The 20,564-nt window shown below is 40.5% G+C and overlaps 1 protein-coding gene across 1 annotated transcript in view; it reads right to left on the bottom strand.

Annotated features, from left to right (window-relative positions):
- FAM186A (family with sequence similarity 186 member A) overlaps positions 1–20,564 on the bottom strand; it is a 46,900-nt gene that overhangs the window by 9,122 nt on the left and 17,214 nt on the right. The window contains exon 5 of the mRNA XM_074324893.1: positions 5,171–10,772. Within this exon, the coding sequence (XP_074180994.1) occupies positions 5,171–10,772 (5,602 nt within the window). The remainder of the gene's footprint in view (positions 1–5,170; positions 10,773–20,564) is intronic.

Genomic DNA, 20,564 nt, shown 5'->3' with positions numbered 1-20,564 from the left:
TACTATTAAACTATTCCTGAGCATAGAAAAAGATAAGATTCTACATTTTTTAATATAAGCTTAAAATTATACCAAAATTTGACAAAGATAGCACCAAAAGAAGGAAACCACCAATCGAACTTACTAATTAATATCAATGCAAAAAAATCCTAAATAAAATATCAGCAAACAAATTCCATAACACATTTAAAGAAGGCTATACCAAGGACAAATAGGATTTACTCCAGGAATGCAATGATGGCTTAATATAATTAATCATTAATAGATCTGAGGAGAAATCATATTTTATTTAATACACATGCAAATGGTGTGCTGAAATCACATTTAACAAATTTAACAAAATTCAACATCCATTCTTGATTTTGAAAAAACATAATGAAATAGGAGCAAATAGGTTCTTTAATATGATAAAAATGTACTTTAACCCAAAAGTCAGCATTTTTCTTACTGACAAATACTAGAAAGATAGTCACTACCTTTTTAACCAATTTATACTTATTTTTTAATAATGAGCAATAAAAAGGACTTAGATTTTGGCAACCTGAGTTACACAGAAAATAACAAAAGAAAAGAAATTGACTAAGTTTAAAGACATTTTGCAACTTTTTCAGAAAGGAGACTTTAAACATAAGTGATCCATTTAAAGATTCTTGAATATGAACTTTTGTTAGAAAAAAATAACATGGGGCATGGGAAAGGTACTCACAGCTGTTATTCAGGGCAGTCAAATGGGTAAAGATGGCCTTGTAGCCATAACATCAATATTTTTTTAACACAGTCCTAGAGGTACTAATGAATTCAGGTAGTCAAGAGACAGAAATTTCATGTTTAAAAACTGGAAAATCTATAATAGATGTAAAAAATTATTATTTCCAGGTTACATGATTATATACATGGAAAAATCAAGAATATTAATTGAAAAACTTTCACATGCTTGAGTAAGATGGCTGTATACAAAATTGATACAGAGAAATCTGGCCTTCATTTATACAAATAACAAGTTAGAAAACATCATAGAAGAAGAGAGTCCATTTACAATGGTAACAACAAAAATAAAAACTACCAGGATATACACTTATGGAAGAATATGCAAGAGCTAAATGAAAACTTTGAAACGCTCCTGAAGCACACACACACACACACACACACACACACACACAGCTTGAACAAAAAGAAAAGTGTACCATATTCTTGGATAGGAAGACTGTAGCAGTGAAAATAAGCTAGGTTTTGCTGTTTGAACAAATAACCCCCAAATCTCAGTGGCTAAAAATAAAACTTTACTTGTTCATATTACAAATCCATTAGGGCTCAGCAGGGAGAGCTTCATTGTATATTCTCAGGAACATGGCTAACAGAACAGCTATCACCATGAACATTGTAAATTATCATGCCCGAGGAAAAGGAGACTCTGGAGGGTCTCAAACCGACAATGACAAACTCAGCATAGAAATGACACACATAAATTGTGCTCACATATCATTGACAAATACTGGCAAGTAGTACTAATGAATAGCACAAAGACTCAGCATCATAAAAATTAAACTACAATAAATAACACGGAATAGAAGTGACTCATCTATATGCAATCAGTAAAAAATAATAGAAAGTCCAAATATGGGCCTAATTGGTACAAGAATGTATGATGAAGGTACATTCAAGTCAGTAGGGGAAAAGGTAGATTTTTTTGTAAGAAGCCATGGGGCAACTGGGTAGCCATGTGGAAAAAAAAAAGCCAGATCCGTATCTCACAACAGAAAGTTGTGAATCAAAGACTTAAATGTAAAACAAACAAACAAACAACAAAAAAAACTAATAACCAACCATAAGAGTAGTAAAAGAAACTTAGAAAGGATTTGTTTTATATTTCTTGCAGTGGAAAGGGGCTTTCTAAATAAGGTACAAAGCATTAAAATATATTGATGTAAACACATAAAATCAAAATTTTCTACAAAGCAAAAACCACCAAAAGCATAGACAAAACACAAACGGGGGGAGGGGAATTTTGTCACAGATGGGCTAATTTTCCAAATATTTGAATAGGTCCCCCAAATCAATTTTAAAAAGCAGCTTGACAACCCAATTGAAAAATGGGCAAAGTATTTTTTTTTTATATTGGGGAAGGGGAACAGGACTTTATTGGGGAACAGTGTGTACTTCCAGGACTTTTTTCCAAGTCAAGTTGTTGTCCTTTCAATCTTAGTTGTGGAAGGTGCCATTCAGCTTCAAGTTGTCCTTTCAGTCTTAGTTGTGGAGGGTGCAGCTCAGCTCCAGGTCCAGTTGCCGTTGCTAGTTGCCGGGGGCGCAGCCCACCATCCCTTGCAGGAGTTGAACCGGCAACCTTTGTGGTTGAGAGGACATGCTCCAACCAACTGAGCAGTTCAGGAGGCAGCTCAGCTCAAGGTGCTGTGTTCAATCTTAGTTGCAGGGGGTGCTGCCTTCCATCCCTTGCGGGACTGGAGGAATTGAACTGGCAACCTTGTGGTTGAGAGCCCACGCTCCAACCAACAACTGAGCCATCTGGGAGGCAGCTCAGCTCAAGGTGCTGTGTTCAAGGTTCTTAGTTGCAGGGGGCAGAGCCCACCATCTCTTGCGGGACTCGAGGAATTGAACTGGCAACCTTGTGGTTGCGAGCCCACTGGCCTATGGGGGAATCGAACCGGCAGCCTTCGGAGCTAGGAGCACGGAGCTCTAACTGCCTGAGCCACCGGGCCGGCCCTGGGCAAAGTATTTTAATAGAGTCTTCACAGAAAATGAAATAACAGATGGCTTTAAGTCTATGAAAAGATGTTTAACCTCACCCATAGTAAAAATAATGATAATTAAAACAGTGAAATGCCATGTTTCATCTACCGTATTGGCTGGTAATAGTTCATGTTAGTCTTGATGTGGGAAAATACTCTTTTATAAAACACTGATTAATATGTAAGTTGTCACAACCTCTTTGGAAATAATTTGACAAAAATATATCACAATTACAAAATACTTACGCTTTGATCCAGAAATTCTACTTCTAGGAATAGACATACATATACGAGGTCTGAGAATTATGTTCACAAACTTGTTGCAATGATATTGCTAACCTTTTTTGATATCAGAGGGATTATTCATTATGAATTTGTACCAACTGGACAAACAGTTAACCAAATTTACTATTTGGAAGTGCTGTGAGAAAAGGCTACGTGAAAAAGTTAGATGAAAACAACCTGAAATTTTCACCAATAATTCATGGCTCTTGCATCACGACAATGCACCAGCTCACATGGCAATGTCTATGAGGGAGTTTTTAGCCAGTAAACAAATAACTGTATTGGAACACCCTCCACACTCACCTGATCTGGCCCCCAATGACTTCTTTTTTTACCTGGAGATAAAGGAAATATTGAAAGGAAGACATTTTGATGAATTCAGAACATCGAGGGTAATATGACCACAGCTCTGATGGCCATTCCAGAAAAAGAGTTCCAAAATTGCTTTGAAGGGTAGACTAGGCACTGGCGTCGGTGCATAGTTTCCAAAGGGGAGTACTTCAAAGATGACCAGAGTAATATACAGCAATGAGGTATGTAACACTTTTTCTAGGATGAGTTCTCGAATTTGATTGACCTCATATGTGTGTACGTATACAAGATTGTTCATAGAGTATATTTTTATAATGCAAAATATTTAAAACAACATAAATATCCATCAGAGGTTAAGTAAATTCTGGTAAATCCAGACTTTGAATACTATGGAGCTATAAAATGAATAGGCTTTTTATGTACTAATACCCAAGTTAGCTAATACCTAATATCTAAGGTATGCAAATCAAACGTCAGAACTTTAAAACATGTAAAAAGGGGGATTAAGTAGCATATATACTTTTGTATATATGCAGAGAATTTTTCTGGATGGACATACGTTAGTAACCCTGGGGGAGGGACCTAATGGCCAGGGATAGGAATATTAGAGAGACTTTTCACTCAACCATTTGTATTTTTTAAATATCGTACCAGGTGAATGTACTCCTTTTTTTTTATTTTTATTTAAGTATAACACAGGAAAAAGACATAAGAGAACTGGAGAATGACGAAGTACATGTTATTTAAGATTCTCAAGTGGATAAAGATATTAAAGTGTAAAAACATTTAAAAGACTAGGAATACTCAGTTTGGAAAGAGAAAACTAAAGACAGGTATAGAGTAAAACATTTTCCAACAAATCTCAGATTACTTAAGTTTTGAAATTAAAAGTTCTGATTCTATCTTGGGTAAGTCTTTCTTTTGCACCTTGTTCTAGTCCTTAGTTTTCAAATGAATTCTGTCCTCAAAAATGTAAATTTAATGAGAACAGGGTAGTTTGGTTTATTCACTGCTGTATCTCTAGCATCTAGAACAATGCTTGGCACATAGTAGGCATTCGGTAAATATCTGTTGAATAAATAACATATAGTTGTCCCTATAATTAATGACAACCTCTTCTATTAGAGGTTTTAGTTTGGCTTCTTGTAACTTAAGGTTTAAAAATTTCACCAAAATAACAGGTTGATAACCTCCAACACAAATGCTAGGATAGCAGGCCAATTGTCACTTTCCCTGACCTATTTCTTTTTCTTTTCTTTTCTTTTTTTCATTGTTAATGTATATTTTTTATAATTAAATTTATTGGGGCAACAATGGTTAGTAAAATTACATAAGTTTCAAGTATACAATTCTCCCTGACCTATTTCTGATATTTGCAGTTTTTAAAGTTCAGGACCAGGACGTGTTTCCTCCAGGTCACTCCAGTAGCAAAGTTGCCATGGCAACACCTTGTGCATAACCTGCCATCTCCCATTTTAAGAATCATTGTATCTTCTGGTGAATCCATGATGTAAGAAATTCAGAATAACTGGAAGCACCTCTAAATTTTTGAAGCTGATGTTTTGGAGATCAGCCACGATCCACAAAATTTATTTCAGAATATTTGCTAGCGATATAAATGGATGAAACGGATCATGTTATATGACACTTCTTATTCCTAAAAAATCTCCTTTTGCTGTCTTAACTGGGCTTCCATCACACAGACCTTCCATAAGAGAACCTTTAGAACATCTGATCTGACAAATATGTATAGACGTACAGGGCAATGAGGGAGGGTATGTGAAATCAGGACTAAATCAGAAATCTGGACATGTAATAGTGACATCTACCTTGCACGCTGGATCAGCCTATAGGCAATGTATTTGCGGAATAGGTATCCCAGCCGAACTGTGTTCGTATGAAGGGTCTCAATTATGAGATCCCTGGCTGTTGCATGTAGTTCTGAAGGAAGTCCAGAAGTTTCTGTGGCCTGATGTAAGAGTATCAGGTTCTTTCTCTGAGCCACCACATCAACAAAATACCTCTGCTCTTTGAACTCTTGGGAAGAGGAAGGAGAGGGTACCATTATCGTGGGTTTCTTGGTACCTGAAACTGAAGTCAGTATACATGGCTTGTTTATAGGGGGGAATCGGGATTTCTGGTCCCATAGAGAAGGTGCGGTCTGTGACGTTTGGGGTAGTTGAGTAATAAGAGCAGGCGGCAATGTCATAGGCTTCATGAGAGTGGGAAGAGTCCCTGCATCAATGTAGGGGAGTTGTGATACTGGTGTCCTATAATTGGCGAGATAGGACTGAAACGTTCTAAACTGTTCTACGGCAAAAGGATCGGAGAGTATCTGGGTTTCTTCAGGAGTGTCAGAGACCTCTGATATTTGGAACTTCTTAGTGGTAAAAGGGGCTTGAGGTACCTTGAAGCTTGGAGCACTGGGATGGACCAATGTTGATTGCAATTTCAGAGAAGAAATAGTTTCCAATCTTTTCTTACTTTTCTTAGAAACAGCAGAGGACAAATCCTTCTGGGGCTGTGCAGGAGTTGAGGGAGCCCATAGTGTTGGGGGATGCCCAGGGGTGAAAGAGATCTGTAGTGGGGAAGCTTGCCCAGGAAGAGTCCATGGTGCCAGATGCTGCCCAAGGCTGGAAAGGGCTTGTAGATAGGGAGATTGCTCGTGGGCAGCAGAGGGCTGAAATGCCTGGGGCTGCTCAGAGGGGATTAAGGGTCCAGATTCCATGAGCTCCCCGTGGATGGAAGAAGCCCCAGGAATGAAGGGCTTTCCAGGAGAGAGAGGATCACAGACAGTGGAAATCTGTGAGGTGGTGGGTGGGACTCCAGCTATAAGGAGCTGCCTGGGGGCAAGAGGGTCCTTTGCTATCAGACAAGACTGGGGAGGCAGAGAGTCCCTAGATGTGAGGAATTGCCTAGAGCTATGAAGGAAATCCATTGCAAGGGGCTGCCCTGGAGTGGGAGGGGCCCCGGATATGGGGAGCTTCCCAGGCAGGGTGGGAGGGACCTCTGGTGCTAGCAACTGCACAGAAGTGGATTGACTCTTAGAGACCAGGGTCTGTCTAGAGGAAGGAAAAGTCTGTGGTGCTGGGAGCTTCCTAGGGTCAGAAGGAGTCCCTATTCCTAGGGATTTCCCAGGGACAAAGAGGGCTTGGGTAAGAGGAGACCTTGATATCTGCAAAGGAGTAGAAGAGACCTCAATTGAGGACTTCTCAGCAGTACGAACAGACAATGCCAGGGGTCGCCTAGTTCTTGATGTCATGGGTTTCCCAGGGGGAAGAGAAGCCTTTGATTCTTGAGATGGTCTAAGAGTGGAAGGAGTGAATATGAGGGACTGCTTAGTAATGTGAGGAACCCTTGGTTTGATGGATTTATCGGCAATAGAAGAGATCCCAACGTCCAGGGTATGTCCTGAAGAGGGATCAGCCCTGAGTGGTGAGAGCTGCTCATTAGTGGGAAGAACTCTTGATTTTAGGTCCTGTTCAGACATGCGAGTAATACCCATGGGCTGGGCCTGTCCTGGGGTAAAGGGGGCTCCCAAAGGTTGGACTTGCTCAGGGGTAATGGGAGAGCCTAAGAAATGTGCTGAGGTGAGAGGGGCCCCCAAAGCCTGGGTCTGTTCAGGTGTAAGAGTGACAGCTGACATCCAGGCTTTTGGGGGGGCAATAGGGACTCCCAATGCTTGGTTCTGCTTAAGAGTAAGAACGTTTGATACTTCTTGAACTATTTCTGGAGTGATAGAGACCCCCAGTTTCCAGGCCTGTTTTTCTGTGAGAGAGGTCTCTAATGCCTGAGCCTGGTCAAGGGTAAGAGGGACCCCTAAAGCTTGTTCCTGCTCAGGGGTGAGGGTGGTACCCACTGCTTGGGTTTGTTCAGGGATACATGTGATACCCAAAGTCTGCACTTTCTCAGGAGTACAAGTCAACTCCAGTGCCTGTGCCTGTTCTGGAAGAAGGTCCTGCAATGCCTGGGTCTGCTGTGGTGTGACTCCCAATGCCTCATCCTGTCCTGGAGTTATAGGGACACCAGATTTCTGGGCCTGTTTTGTGGTTACAGGGATCTGCGTTGCCCAGGTCTGTTCAGAAGTGACCGATGCCTTCAGTGTCTGGTCCTGGCTAGGGGTAATAGGGCCTCTCAGTGTCCAGTCTTGTTCAAGAGAGAGAGGAGACCTCAATGCTTGGACTTGCTCATGTGTGAGTATGAGTCCCAGACGCTGCGATTTTTCAGGAGTGAGAGAGACCACCAGTGCCTTGAATTGCTCAGCAGTAAGAGTGATGCCCTGTGCCTGGGCCTGCTGAGGGGTGACAGTGACCCCAAACGCCTGGGCCTGCTGAGGGGTGACAGTGACCCCAAGCGCCTGGGCCTGCTGAGGGGTGACAGTGACCCCAAGCGCCTGGGCCTGCTGAGGGGTGACAGTGACCCCAAGCGCCTGGGCCTGCTGAGGGGTGACAGTGACCCCAAGCGCCTGGGCCTGCTGAGGGGTGACAGTGACCCCAAGCGCCTGGGCCTGCTGAGGGGTGACAGTGACCCCAAGCGCCTGGGCCTGCTGAGGGGTGACAGTGACCCCAAGCGCCTGGGCCTGCTGAGGGGTGACAGTGACCCCAAGCGCCTGGGCCTGCTCAGGGGTGACGGTGACCCCAAGCGCCTGGGCCTGCTCAGGGGTGATGGTGACTCCAAGTGCTTGGGCCTGCTCAGGGGTGATGGTGACTCCAAGTGCTTGGGCCTGTTGAGGGGTGAGAATGATCCCCTGGGCCTGGACCTGCTCAGGGGTGACAGTGATTCCCAGTGCTTGGGCCTGCTCAGCGGTGACAGCGATGGACTTTGTGGGAGACCATCCAGAAATAGGATAGGGCCCAGGTGAGGGAGCCTGTGCGGGGGTGGGAAGAGTGACTGGTATGGGGTGCTCTTCTTCAACAAGACTCTCTAATGTCTGAAGACTCCCGTGGGACTCTTGTGGTTTGTATAACTGGAATGCATCTTTCGATCTCTTTTTCCTCCTAGGAGACAGTGGCACTGAGGTGTGGCTGAATAGCTCTTTTAGTGCTTCCGAGTTTTCCTCCTCCATCTTTATCGGATCCCTTCCTTTTTTCTGCCACTGCCTTTTATGGTCTTCTACCTTTCTCCTTGGCTTCTGCTTCTCCTGTCTCTCCCAACTGCTTTCCAGCTGTAGATGTTTCACTTCCTTCTGAACCTGTCTCATCTGTTGTCCCTTCTTCTCCAAGGGCACCCCTTGCGTTTTCACTGTTTGCTCCCATGCTTCCAGCTGCTGTTGCTTTTGCTTCTGCCGCTCTTCTTCCTCGTCTTCCATTTGCTTTTGCTGCACATCTTTCTCACTCTGCTTTTCTATCCTCTGTTTTTGCTGTTCCTCCCGCACCTCTTCCTCCTGCCACCGATTCTTCTGTTGCTTTTTCTCTCCTTCCTCCATCTGGAACCATGCTTTTTCCTTCTTCAAATTCTTTTTTATCATATTATAACTCTTCTCCCAGAGATTCCTTTCTTCTTCCAACTGGTCTTTAAGATTTATATCAAAATTGTTTTCTTGACCCTCTTGCAGATATTCCTTCTGTCTTTGTTTTTCCTTTTCCTTGTGGTGTATCCCTGCTATTGAGACTACTGGAGCATCTCTTTCACTTTCTATTTCAGTCACAATCATTTCTATTAAACTGTGAACTACTGGGTCCATGCTCTCATCTGACAGTAAGGTGCTAATTTTAGAATTTTCACTAGTTGGCTTCTGAACATGCAATCCTGGCATATATGAGACTACCTTTTTTTGTTTCATAGGTTTCTCTTTAACTTGTCCTGCGTATTTTATATCTTTGTATTTTCTCCAGATTTTTATCACAGTTTCAGCCACACTTTGGAAATATTCCTCTATTTTTGCCTTTATGATTTCTAATTTTTCTGCTTCTGCTTTTTGAAGTAATAACTCCTTTTCTGGCACAGTTTTTTCATCCAAAGGCTTTTCTATGTGATCAGTTTTCTCTTTCAGGAAAGCCATTATGGCTTTCTGAAATTCTTCCAGGTTATTCTGTTCACTTTTGCCATGTGAACTTCCTAGACCTCTGATAGATTCTGAAGTCTCTTCAGTTATTCTAGGTTGTGATTTAACAAGTTCATGAGACTTGAACTTCTTGGTGATGACTGATGTGTCCTTCTCTCCTGTTTTTTCTTCTTTGCTTTTGGTAGTTTCTAGAGAGATTTGATATTTCTTTCCTTTTGTTTTCAATATCTCAGAGGGATGATCCCGTTCAGTCAGCCTGAATGGCTCTGTGGTGCTGATCTCACTTTCGCTCTCATCTATTGACTCAGGGGTGGGCTCCTCTTTATTCTCTGAAGAAACTTGGCTTTTCCCAAGTAAATATTCAGTTTTGAGCTTCCTGACTCGTTCCCATAAACTACTTGTTCCACTTTTGCCACCTGGGCTCTCTATGTGAGTAGAAGGGAAATCAGTAGGGACACGTTGATCTTTTGATTCAAGGGATGACCTTGATTTGGCTTCAGAAAAGGATTTCATTTCTTTACTCTTCTTTTCCAGTGCTTGTAGCTCAAACTGGTAATCAACTTTGGGTTCTGAGACCATCTTTTTACCTTTATCTTCACTCAGATGTGATAAAGAGGTCCCCTGCAGAGATGTTCTTTTTGTATGCTTTCTTTTCGGTGATTGATACTCATCAGCCCCGTCTTTCTGATAGACACCATCCTTCTTTAGTAATACCGTATCTTCAGTGATATTTTTAGGTGTTTTCTGTTTTTTCTCAGGTAAAGGGGATTGCTGTCCAATTAAATCTGGAGTCATTTCAACTTGGGCTGTATATGACATAGCTGAGTCCCACTTGATCCCCGAGGCTCTGGTCCCTTTTCTGTGGGCCTCATCTACAATATTTTCAAATTGTTTAGCCAAAATACTGTCTATACTGTCTTCTTTATCAGCTTTGCTAATGGCCATGGGTGATTGTGGAGAAAGCTCAGATAATATTTTCAAGGTTGATGTGGGTGACACTGAAGATACTTTGGATCGAATAAGTTGGTCACATTTTTCTTCTGCATCTTGAAGTTTCTGCTGAAGCATTACATTTTTTTCACTGAGATCTTGTATTATCTTCTGGGAGAGCTCTTTTTCTCTTTCATTGGTCTCATTTATATACACACTGGCACTTTGGAAGTTAATAAGTTTTACTTCATCATTTAGTGCACTCAGTGCTTTAGAAAGGTTTGCTATTGTTGATGATATGTATTTAATAGCACTGTTTTCCAATTTATTGAACATTGCAGTACCTATGAGTTCCTGTAGCATACCTTGTATTTCTGAAACCTTTATATTTCTTGCGAAATCGTCACTAATCATCTGATCTGGTCTTAAAGCATGGGCTGTTGCAGGTCGCTTTATAACTCTTTCTTTCCAAGATTTCCATAGAGCACCTCTAGATGCTAGAAGAAAAAAAACATAAAACATAAAATGATGAGATTGCATATCTTCTTTTGTATTGTGCTCTATGTTTAAGCCTAAGGTAGTTAGCTTAAATTAACAGATAGCTATAGGATAAAGATTCGTGAGGAAACTTTGGCTCTAAAATAAAAGAACAACTATTTTTCCACAATCACCTAGAACTTCTGCTTACAGAGTTTAGGAGAAGAACTCAGCTGTGACCTCAACTTACCTTCTGTTAGAAGTTTGGGATTAGACATAATGGAAGCCAAAACTTACCTTTGGCTTTGATTATGCTTGGTGCTTTCCATTTTATATTTTGGGTTCCTATCTTTTTTCCTCCCTTTTCTGAGTCAACGTTAACCTTGGTTCTTTCAAAAGGGTTACACAAGGACAAAAGTCAAATATTCGAAGCGATTTCCAGAATGGCTGAATGAGAAACTCAACAAATTCTCCCCCCCCCCCCAAAAAAAAAAAAGCAGTAATAAAACCAGACAAAACTGCCCAAAACAACCCTTTTAGGACTTTGGAAATTGACCAAAGGCACACAACCAATTGAGAAGCACTTATTCAAAAAAAATTACTGAACCTCAGTAACAACAGTAGAAGTCTGTGATGTTTTAGCTTAGAGCTGCTCCCATCTCCAGCTACCCAGTTCCATGGCCTGTTAATTCTACCACAGTGAGGCAGGATGTGAGGATTGACAGCTCTACTTCCTGAGGGGGTTTATTTCATGTGGAGCAAAGCATGGAAAAACTCATGCCTAGAGGCATTGTTTAAAACAATGCTTTCTTAATCCATACACAGATCCATTAGCAAAGAAGTCTTACTGGATCAATCTGGATTAATAAATGATTGGCCAATCATTGACTTACCACTAAGCTCTGCTGACCCAAAGATGACCCCTAGGAATTTAGGCTTAAAGATAAAAACAAAAAGAAAAAAACTGAGTAGAGATAACAGTGACTGCATGCCGTGGGGGAGACAGACTTCATCAAATTAGTCCAGGAAAGTCACTAAAAACCAAACCAAAAAAGCAATAAAAACAAACACTGGAGGTTGTGGGGAGAATCAGAATCCAGAGTTACTACAATATATTATCTAAAATGTCCAGTTTTCAACATAAAAGAGGCATGAAAAGAAATAGGAAAGTGTAACCATACACAGGGGGGGAAAAATAGTCAATAGAAATTGTCTCAGGGGTCAGTGAGGAGGGGGCAGATGTTGGACCTATCAGAAAAAAGACTTTAAAAGAAGCAATTATAAATATATTCAAAGAACTAAAGGAAACCATATTTTAAAATAAAAGTAAAGTATGATGATAATTACTCATCAAATACAGCATATCAATAAAGAGATGGAAATTAGAAAAACCAAGTGGGAAAAATGAAGCTGAATAGTACAATAACTGAAATGAAAAATTAGCCAGAAGGGCTCAACAGCACATTTGAGCTGACAAAAGAAAATAACCAGCAAACTTGATGCTAGATTAGTTGAAATTGTCTAATTTGAATAACAGGAGAAACCATAAAGAAAAATGAACAAAGCCTCAGAGACTTGTGGGACACCATTAAACATACCAATGTACAAATAATAGAAGTCCCAGAAGAAGAAGAGAGAGGGGCATTAAAAATACTTGAAGAAATAATGGCCAAATCATCCCAGATTTGATGAAAAACATTAATCTACACATTCAAGATGCTCAGTGAATTCTAAGTAGGATGAACACAAAATAATCCATACCTAGACACAACATAGTCAGATCATGGAAAGCCAGATAAAGAGAGAATCTTTAAAGCTAAAAGAGAAAAATGACTTATCACAATCAAAGGAGACTCATCAAGTACAGGGGAAACATAGTAAGTTTAACAGCTCACTTCTTCTCAGAAACAATGGAGGCCAGAAGACAGTGGGATGACATTCAAAGTGTTGAAAGAATTATACTGCTAACCAAGAATTCTATATCCAGCAAAAATGTATTTCAAAAAATGAAGGTAAGACATCCATTCCACGAAATAACACTGTTCCCAAAGTAGCATGAATATACAGCTCTTATAACCATTTTTACTACATATGTTTTTAAACACTTCTCTAAATGCATTACAGAATGTCTATTAACACCCATTCCCTGAAATAACACTCTTCTCAAAGTAGTAAGCATGTACAAATCTTATTTAAAAATAAAGGTAATAAATAAGATATACAGATAGCAAGTAAGCATATGAAAAGATGCTCAGTATCATCTGTCATTAGAGAATTGCAAATTACAACAAAGAGACACTTACACACCTATTAAAATAACTGCAATCCAAAAAACCAATAATACCAAATGCTGACATATGGGGCAACAGGAACTCTTGCTTATTACGGGTAGGAATGGAAAATGGTACAGCTAGTTGGGAAGACAGTTTAGCAGTTTCTTACAAAGTTACTTTTGAAGTAATGTAGTCTTATATGATCCAGCAATCATGCTTGTAGGTATAATATTTACCCACTTAATTTGTCAACTTATACACACACACACACACACACACACAACTTGCATGATAATATTTATAAGTTTTATTCTTTTTTTATTAGTTTCAGATGTACAAAACAACATAATATTAGACATTTACACCCCTCACAAAGTGATAACCCCCCCAGTCTACTATAACAGCTTTATTCTTAAACATCAAAACCTACAAATAACAAAGATGTTCTTCAATAGGTAGATGAACAAACTGTGGTACATCTGTACAATGAAATATTATTCAGCAATAAAAAGAAATGTTATTAAGCCACAGAAAGATTTGGAGGAACCTTAAATTTATATTGCTAAATGATAGAAACCAGATTGGAAAAGCTACATACTGCATGATTCCAATTATATGACATTCTTGAAAAATCAAAACTATAGAGACATTAAAAAAATCAATGGTTGCCAAAGACTTGGAGAGAGAGAGGAAGAATGAATAGATGAAAAATAGGGTTTTTTAGGATGGAGAAACTATTTTGTATGATACTGTAATGGTGGATACATGACAATATACGTTTGTCAAACCCCATAGAACTGTACAGCATAAAGAGTGAAACAGTATATGCAAATTTTAAAAAATAACCATTTAGAAGGTCAGGGGATCCTAGGAAGGAATGCAGACTGTGATAACAGAATCTAACTGTATTAAAAATGTATGACACAACCTCACTGAAAAAGATGGGGGTGGTGGAAGGTGCTGACCTAAGTTACTGGAAATGAATGGAGCTTGTAAGTCTAAAGGCAAAAGGAACCGCATATAAGTACTATACTCTAGTTGTTGTTTCCTGTGAAGTATGGGTTAATAATCTGATACTGCTATACATGTATACTGGAATTCAACAATTAAGTAATGGATGGCAGGTGGTAGGAGCAGGTTTCTCTTTGTTGGGGTGGGAATTTACAGATGAGCAAGGGGAGGGAGCTAGAATGATCTATGTGATAATGGATTAGAGTTAGAGACATCAATAAGAACCAATGTTTAGCTTAATGTAGTTACAGACGATTATATATGTCAGTATTTATAGACGTGTGTATATACATTCATGGGTTTGTAGACACACATATATTATTCATTTTCCCTTTGTCAGATGAGAGGGCCAAACAGAAATGACACCCCAGTAGCAATGAGCACACCTAGCAGCCAAACCTTGGTTTTTAATACTATTCTCTAATAAAAGGAACCAGAACTCTTGGAGATATGCAACGTTCTATGACTGGGGCAGGAAATATTCAAGATGAATCTGAAGCATCTTGTAGTACCAGAAAGTAAGGACCTGCTGGAAAAAAAAAGATAAAAGAAAGAAACTACTTTGATGGGGGTATGTCAAAGGGGCATAGGAACCAACTAAATAAGGTCTCGATGGCCAAAGCTTGACTAACTTGAGCGAGAAAATAAAGTTGTATTGGGTTATAACCCAAAGTTTAAAGTAAATATCTGTGAGTTCATTTTGATATAAATTTAAAATTTAAAATTAATAATGGGATAGAAGAGTCAAACTCTTGTGCATAAGAACTTCAAATAATTAATAGATATTCCATCCTAAAGGAGGGGGAGCATAACTCCCCATTACTTAAGTGTGGGCTGCACATATAGACTTCCTTTTAAAGAGCACATTATGGAAAATGAGGAAAATGAGTAACTTTACGATGGAGAAACCTGACAAGCACTACGTTAGCCAGATGATCAACATCAATATCAAGTCACAAATCATTTGATAATATATACCCTTGAAATGATAAGGTGACAGTGGTACTTAACCTCTGTGATCTTTCTCCCCCAAACCTATAACCCCAGGATAAACATGAGAAAAACATCAGACAAATTCCAATAGCGGGGCATCTTACAATATACCTGACTAGTAATCCTTAAAACTGTGAGGGACCTCAAACACAAGGAGAAGTCTGAGAAACTTTCAGATCCAAGAAAGCCTAAGGAGACATGACAACTAAACATAATCAGATAGTCTGGAATGGATCCTGAAACAGAAAAATGATATTAGGTAAAAATAAGGAATTCTGAATAAATTATGGATTTTGGTTAATAATGTATCGATATTAATTTGTTAATTATAACAAGTGTATCATATTAATGTAAGATGTTATTTTCTCAATTTTTCTCTAAATCTGAAACTACCTTTAAAAAAGATGATTAAAAAATGAAGGTGGGGGGGCCGGCCCGGTGGCTCAGGCGGTTAGAGCTCCATGCTCCTAACTCCAAAGGCTGCCGGTTCGATTCCCACATGGGCCAGTGGGCTCTCAACCACAAGGTTGCCAGTTCAATTCCTTGAGTCCCGCAAGGGATGGTGGGCAGCGCCCCCACAACTAAGATTGAACACGGCACCTTGAGCTGAGCTGCCTCCAAGATGGCTCAGTTGGTTGGAGCGCGGGCTCTCAACCACGAGGTTGCCAGTTCAGTTCCTCGAGTCCTGCAAGGGATGGTGGGCTCCGCCCCCTGCAACTAAGACTGAACACGGCACCTTGAGCTGAGCTCCCGCTGAGCTCCCGGATGGCTCAGTTGGTTGGAGTGCGTCCTCTCAACCACAAGGTTGCCGGTTCGACTCTCACAAGGGATAGTGGGCTGTGCCCCCTGCAACTAGCAACGGCAACTGGACCTGGAGCTGAGCTGTGCCCTCCACAACTAAGACTGAAGGACAACAACTTGAAGCTGAACGGCACCCTCCACAACTAAGATTGAAAGGACAACAACTTGACTTGGGGAAAAAAAAAAAAAAAGTCCTGGAAGTACACACTGTTCCCCAATAAAGTCCTGTTCCCCTTCCCCAATAAAAAAATATTAAAAAAAAAAAAAAAAAAAAAAAAAATGAAGGTGGAATTTCCAGTGAAGATGGAGGAGTAGGTAAATGCTGTGCTTGCCTACTCTCATGATCACATCAGAATTACAACTAAACTACAGAACCACCATCATTGAGAATCTCCTGAAGTCTAGCTGAACTGAAGTCCTACCTCTAAGGACATACAGAAGAAGCCACCATGAGACTGATAGGAGGGACAGAGATGCAGAATGGGCTGGTTGCACACTGTGTGTGGCATTTAAAAACTGGGAGGGATATCTTGGCTTTGGAAGTACCCCTGAGGCGTGAGGGGTGTCCCATCCCCACACCAGGCTTCCCAACTCAGGGTTCCAGTGCTGAGGAGAGAAGTCCTCATAACTTCTGCCTGTGAAAACCAGCAGAGATTGTGTCTAGGTGAGACAAGGGTGGATGGAGTCCCAGTCACTCCTCTTTAAGGGCCTGCACACAGACTTGCTGATAGACTCGCACACTCTGAGCTCCAGCACTAGGGAAGCAGCTCAAAAGGCACCAGAAGCATACAGGGAGGAACTGAATTTTCTAGTATCTGAGGAAGGGCTGGAGGGGCAGCTTTCTTCTAGACAGAAGTGCTGGCACAATCCATTGTTTCTTTGAGCGCTACCTTCTCCCAGCATGCAGATTTAGGCAGCTGTCATAGCTGTGTCTTCATCAACCTAACACTGTTTGCCCCGCCCTGATAATTCCGTGAGACCCCACCCCACCCAACATTTGGGCACACCCAAGCCACTTCCAGTGCCTTTTCCATACAAATGGCATGTCTTGGCTCATGCTGCGGACTTTCCCCAAAATCTCTCAAAGGTTCACAAAACCCAAACAAGCAGCATCTGGCTTTGGTTTTGGTGTGTCCTGCACATCTTGCTAAGCAGCTCCAAGCCTGGCATTAGCAAACAGCTGGCCTCAGTTTGTAATTTGGACTCTTGAGGCACCTCCAAGCCCAGCACAGGTGGCATCCATCTGCGGATTGCACTGTGGCTTATGCCAGGTGGCATAGGCAAGGCACAGGTTGTGGCCAAACTTGGCCAGTCCCATGAGGCCCTGGGGCTGGCATGCCCTGTGGCTGCCTTCAGACCAAGCAGGAGCATCACCTGAATGCCTCTAAGGATGACACACCCTAAGGGCAGACTAAGCAGGAACCAGAGCCCTGCTAAAGCAAGTCCTTCTCTACAGAGTCAGCCCCTGCACAGCAGCTCCTCCACTGAAGTCCAGGCCAGTCCTCACAACCAATCACCCCCAGGGTCAATTCCTCCCATTGATGTGCAAACAGCAAACAAGGCTCAAGTACAACAAGAGGGCACATAGAACCCACATAGGGAAACACCTGGAGCACCTGGCTCAGGTGACCAGGGAGACTGTGCCACCAGGCCCCACAGTACACCTACTACATAAGGCCATTCTACTAAGACCAGGAGACACAGCAGCCCTACCTAATACATAGAAACAAACACAGGGAGGCAGCCAAAATGGAGAGTCAAAGAAACATGTCCTAAATACAAGAACAGAACAAAGCTCCAGAAAAAGAACTAAACAAAATAAACAAAAGCAATCTATCTGACACAGAATTTAAACCACTGGTTACAAGGATGCTCAATGATCTCATGGAGAACTTCAACAAAGAGATAAGAAACATAAAAATGGAGATAGAAAACATTAAAAAGGACCAATTAGAAATAAAGAATACAATAACTGAAATGAGTACATTTTAGAGGGAATCAACAGTAGATTAGACGAAGCAGAAGATCAAATCAGTGACTTAGAGATAAGGTAGCAGAAAACATCCAATCAGAACAGCAAAAAGAATTTAAAAAGAATAAGGATAGTTTAAGGGACAACATCAAGCATACCAACATTCACATCATTGGGGTACCAGAAGGAGAAAAGAGCAAGGATCTGAAACCCTACTTGAACAAATAATGACAGAAAACTTTCCTAACCTGGCAAACGGAATAGACATACAAGCCCAGGAAACACAGAGAGTCCCAAACAAGATGAACCCAAAGAGGCCCACACCAAGACACATCATAATTAAAATGCCAAAGGTTAAAGATAAAGAGAATCTTAAAAACAGCAAGAGAAAAACAGTGAGTTACCTACAAGGGAGCTCCCATAAGACTGTGAGCTGATTTCTCAACAGGAACTTTGCAGGCCAGAGGGATTGGCATGAAATATTCAAAATGGTGAAAATCCAGGACCTATAACCAAGATTACTCTACCCAGCAAAGCTATCATTTAGAATTGAAAGACAGGTAAAGAGCTTCTCAGACAAGAAAAAGCTAAAAAAATTCATCAACACAAAAGCAGTATTACCAAAGGAATGTTAGAGGGACTTATTTAAGATGGGGGGGAAAATCAAAGATATGAATAATAATAAGAATTAACTACATATCTAACTACATATCTATCAATGATTACTTTCAATGTAAATGGATTAAATGCTCCAATCAAAAGATAGGGTGGCTGAATGGATAAGAAAACAAGACCCTTACATATGCTGCCTAGGAAAGACTCAGTTCAGATTGAAAGACACACAGACTGAAAGTAAAGGGATGGAAAAAGATATTTCATGAAAATGGAAACAAAAAAAGCTGGGGTAGTAATACTTCTACCATACAAAATAGACTTTAAAACAAAGGCTATAACAAGAGAGAAAGAAGGACCCAGCAATCCCACTCTGGGTATTTATCCAAAGAAACCCAAAACTCTACTTCAAGGGGACTTGTGCATCCATATGTTCATTGCAGCATTGTTTACAATAGGTGATATGTGGAGGCAGCCTGGGTGTCTGTTGATGAATGAGTGGATAAAGAGGAGATAGTACATACTGGGGGTGCCAAAAATGTATACAAGTGGACAATTTGATCAACATTGCTCAAGCAGTAGTTCGCCATAATCAGAAGTGTCTGGATGCTGATGGTAACCACTTTGAGCACCTCTTGTAATTGCAGAAGTCAAATGTGACTTGTATTCATCTTGTGTTATTGGTATATATTGAGTATTACAATTTTAATACAGTTTTCCTTTCTTAAAATGTGTATACTCTTTTTTGACAACCTCTGTACATACAATGTAATATTGCTTGGCTGTGGAAGGGAATGGGTTTTTGCCATCTGCGGTGGCATGGATGGACCTGGAAGGTGCTGTGCTGAGTGGAGTGTCAGACAGAGAAAGACAGATGCAATGTGATTTCACGTATATGTGGAATCTAAACAAAATAAGCAAAAAAGGGCGCCGGCCCGGTGGCTCAGATGGTTGGAGCTCTGTGCTCCTAACTCCGAAGGCTGCCGGTTCGATTCCCACATGGGCCAGTGGGCTCTCAACCACAAGGTTGCCGGTTCAACTACTCGAGTCCTGCATGGGATGGTGGGCTGCTCCCCCTGCAACTAACAACGGCAACTGGACCTGGAGCTGAGCTGCGCCCTCTACAACTAAGATTGAAAGGACAACAACTTGACTTGGAAAAAAAGTCCTGGACATATACAGTGTTCCCCAATAAAATCCTGTTCCCCTTCCCCAATAAAATCTTTAAAAAAAACAAAAACAAAAAAACACCAGAAACAAACTGATTTTAGGTAACAGAACATTTTGATGGTTGCCAGATGGGTGGGGGTTTGTGGATGGGTAAAAAAGGGCAAGAGATTAAGAAGTACAAATTGGTACTTACAAAATAGTCATGGGATGTCAAATAAAATACAGGGAATATAGTCAATAATATGGTAACAACTACAGTGCTAGGTGGGTATTAGACTAGTCAGGGGGATCACTTCTTAAATTATATAATATAAATGTCTAACCACTATGCTGTACACCTGAAATTAATATTAAATAATATTGAATGTCAACTGTAATTGAAAAATTAAAAAGGGGGGGAAGGTGAAGGGAAATAAGGTCTAAGTTTCCAGGTATAAAACAAATAAGTCATGGGGTTATAATGTACAGCATAGAGAATATAGTCAATAATACACTGTGATAGTGTGGTACAGTGTCAGATGGGTGCTGGATTTAACATGGTGATCATTTCTTTAGGTATATAAATGTTGAATAACTATGGTGTACACCTGAACTAGTATAATATTGTATGTTTGTTATATCTTATTTTATTTTATATTAGTTTCAGGTGTACAGCGCAGTGGTTAGGCGTTTATATAATCTTGTGTGTTTGCTATATTTCAGTAAAATTCTTTAAAAAAAAAAAAAAGGAAGGTGAAATAAAGACATTCCCAGGTAAACAGACTGAAAGAATTTTTTGCTAGTAGACATGCCTTACAAGAAATACTAAAGAAGTTCTTCAGGCGGAAAGGAAATGACACAAGAGGATAACTCAAATTCACACAAAGAAATAAAGAACACCAGTACATGTGGGTAAATATAAAAGACAGTACAAATCTTTTTCAATTTTTCCTCTCTTAACTGATTAAAAAGAGAATCATATAAGACAATAATTATAACAC

Source organism: Rhinolophus sinicus, linkage group LG02, assembly GCF_036562045.2.
Source record: "Rhinolophus sinicus isolate RSC01 linkage group LG02, ASM3656204v1, whole genome shotgun sequence".
NCBI classification, from domain to species: domain Eukaryota; kingdom Metazoa; phylum Chordata; class Mammalia; order Chiroptera; family Rhinolophidae; genus Rhinolophus; species Rhinolophus sinicus.
Note: the sequence above shows the minus strand (reverse complement) of the source record. Positions and strands in the feature narration are given on the sequence as shown.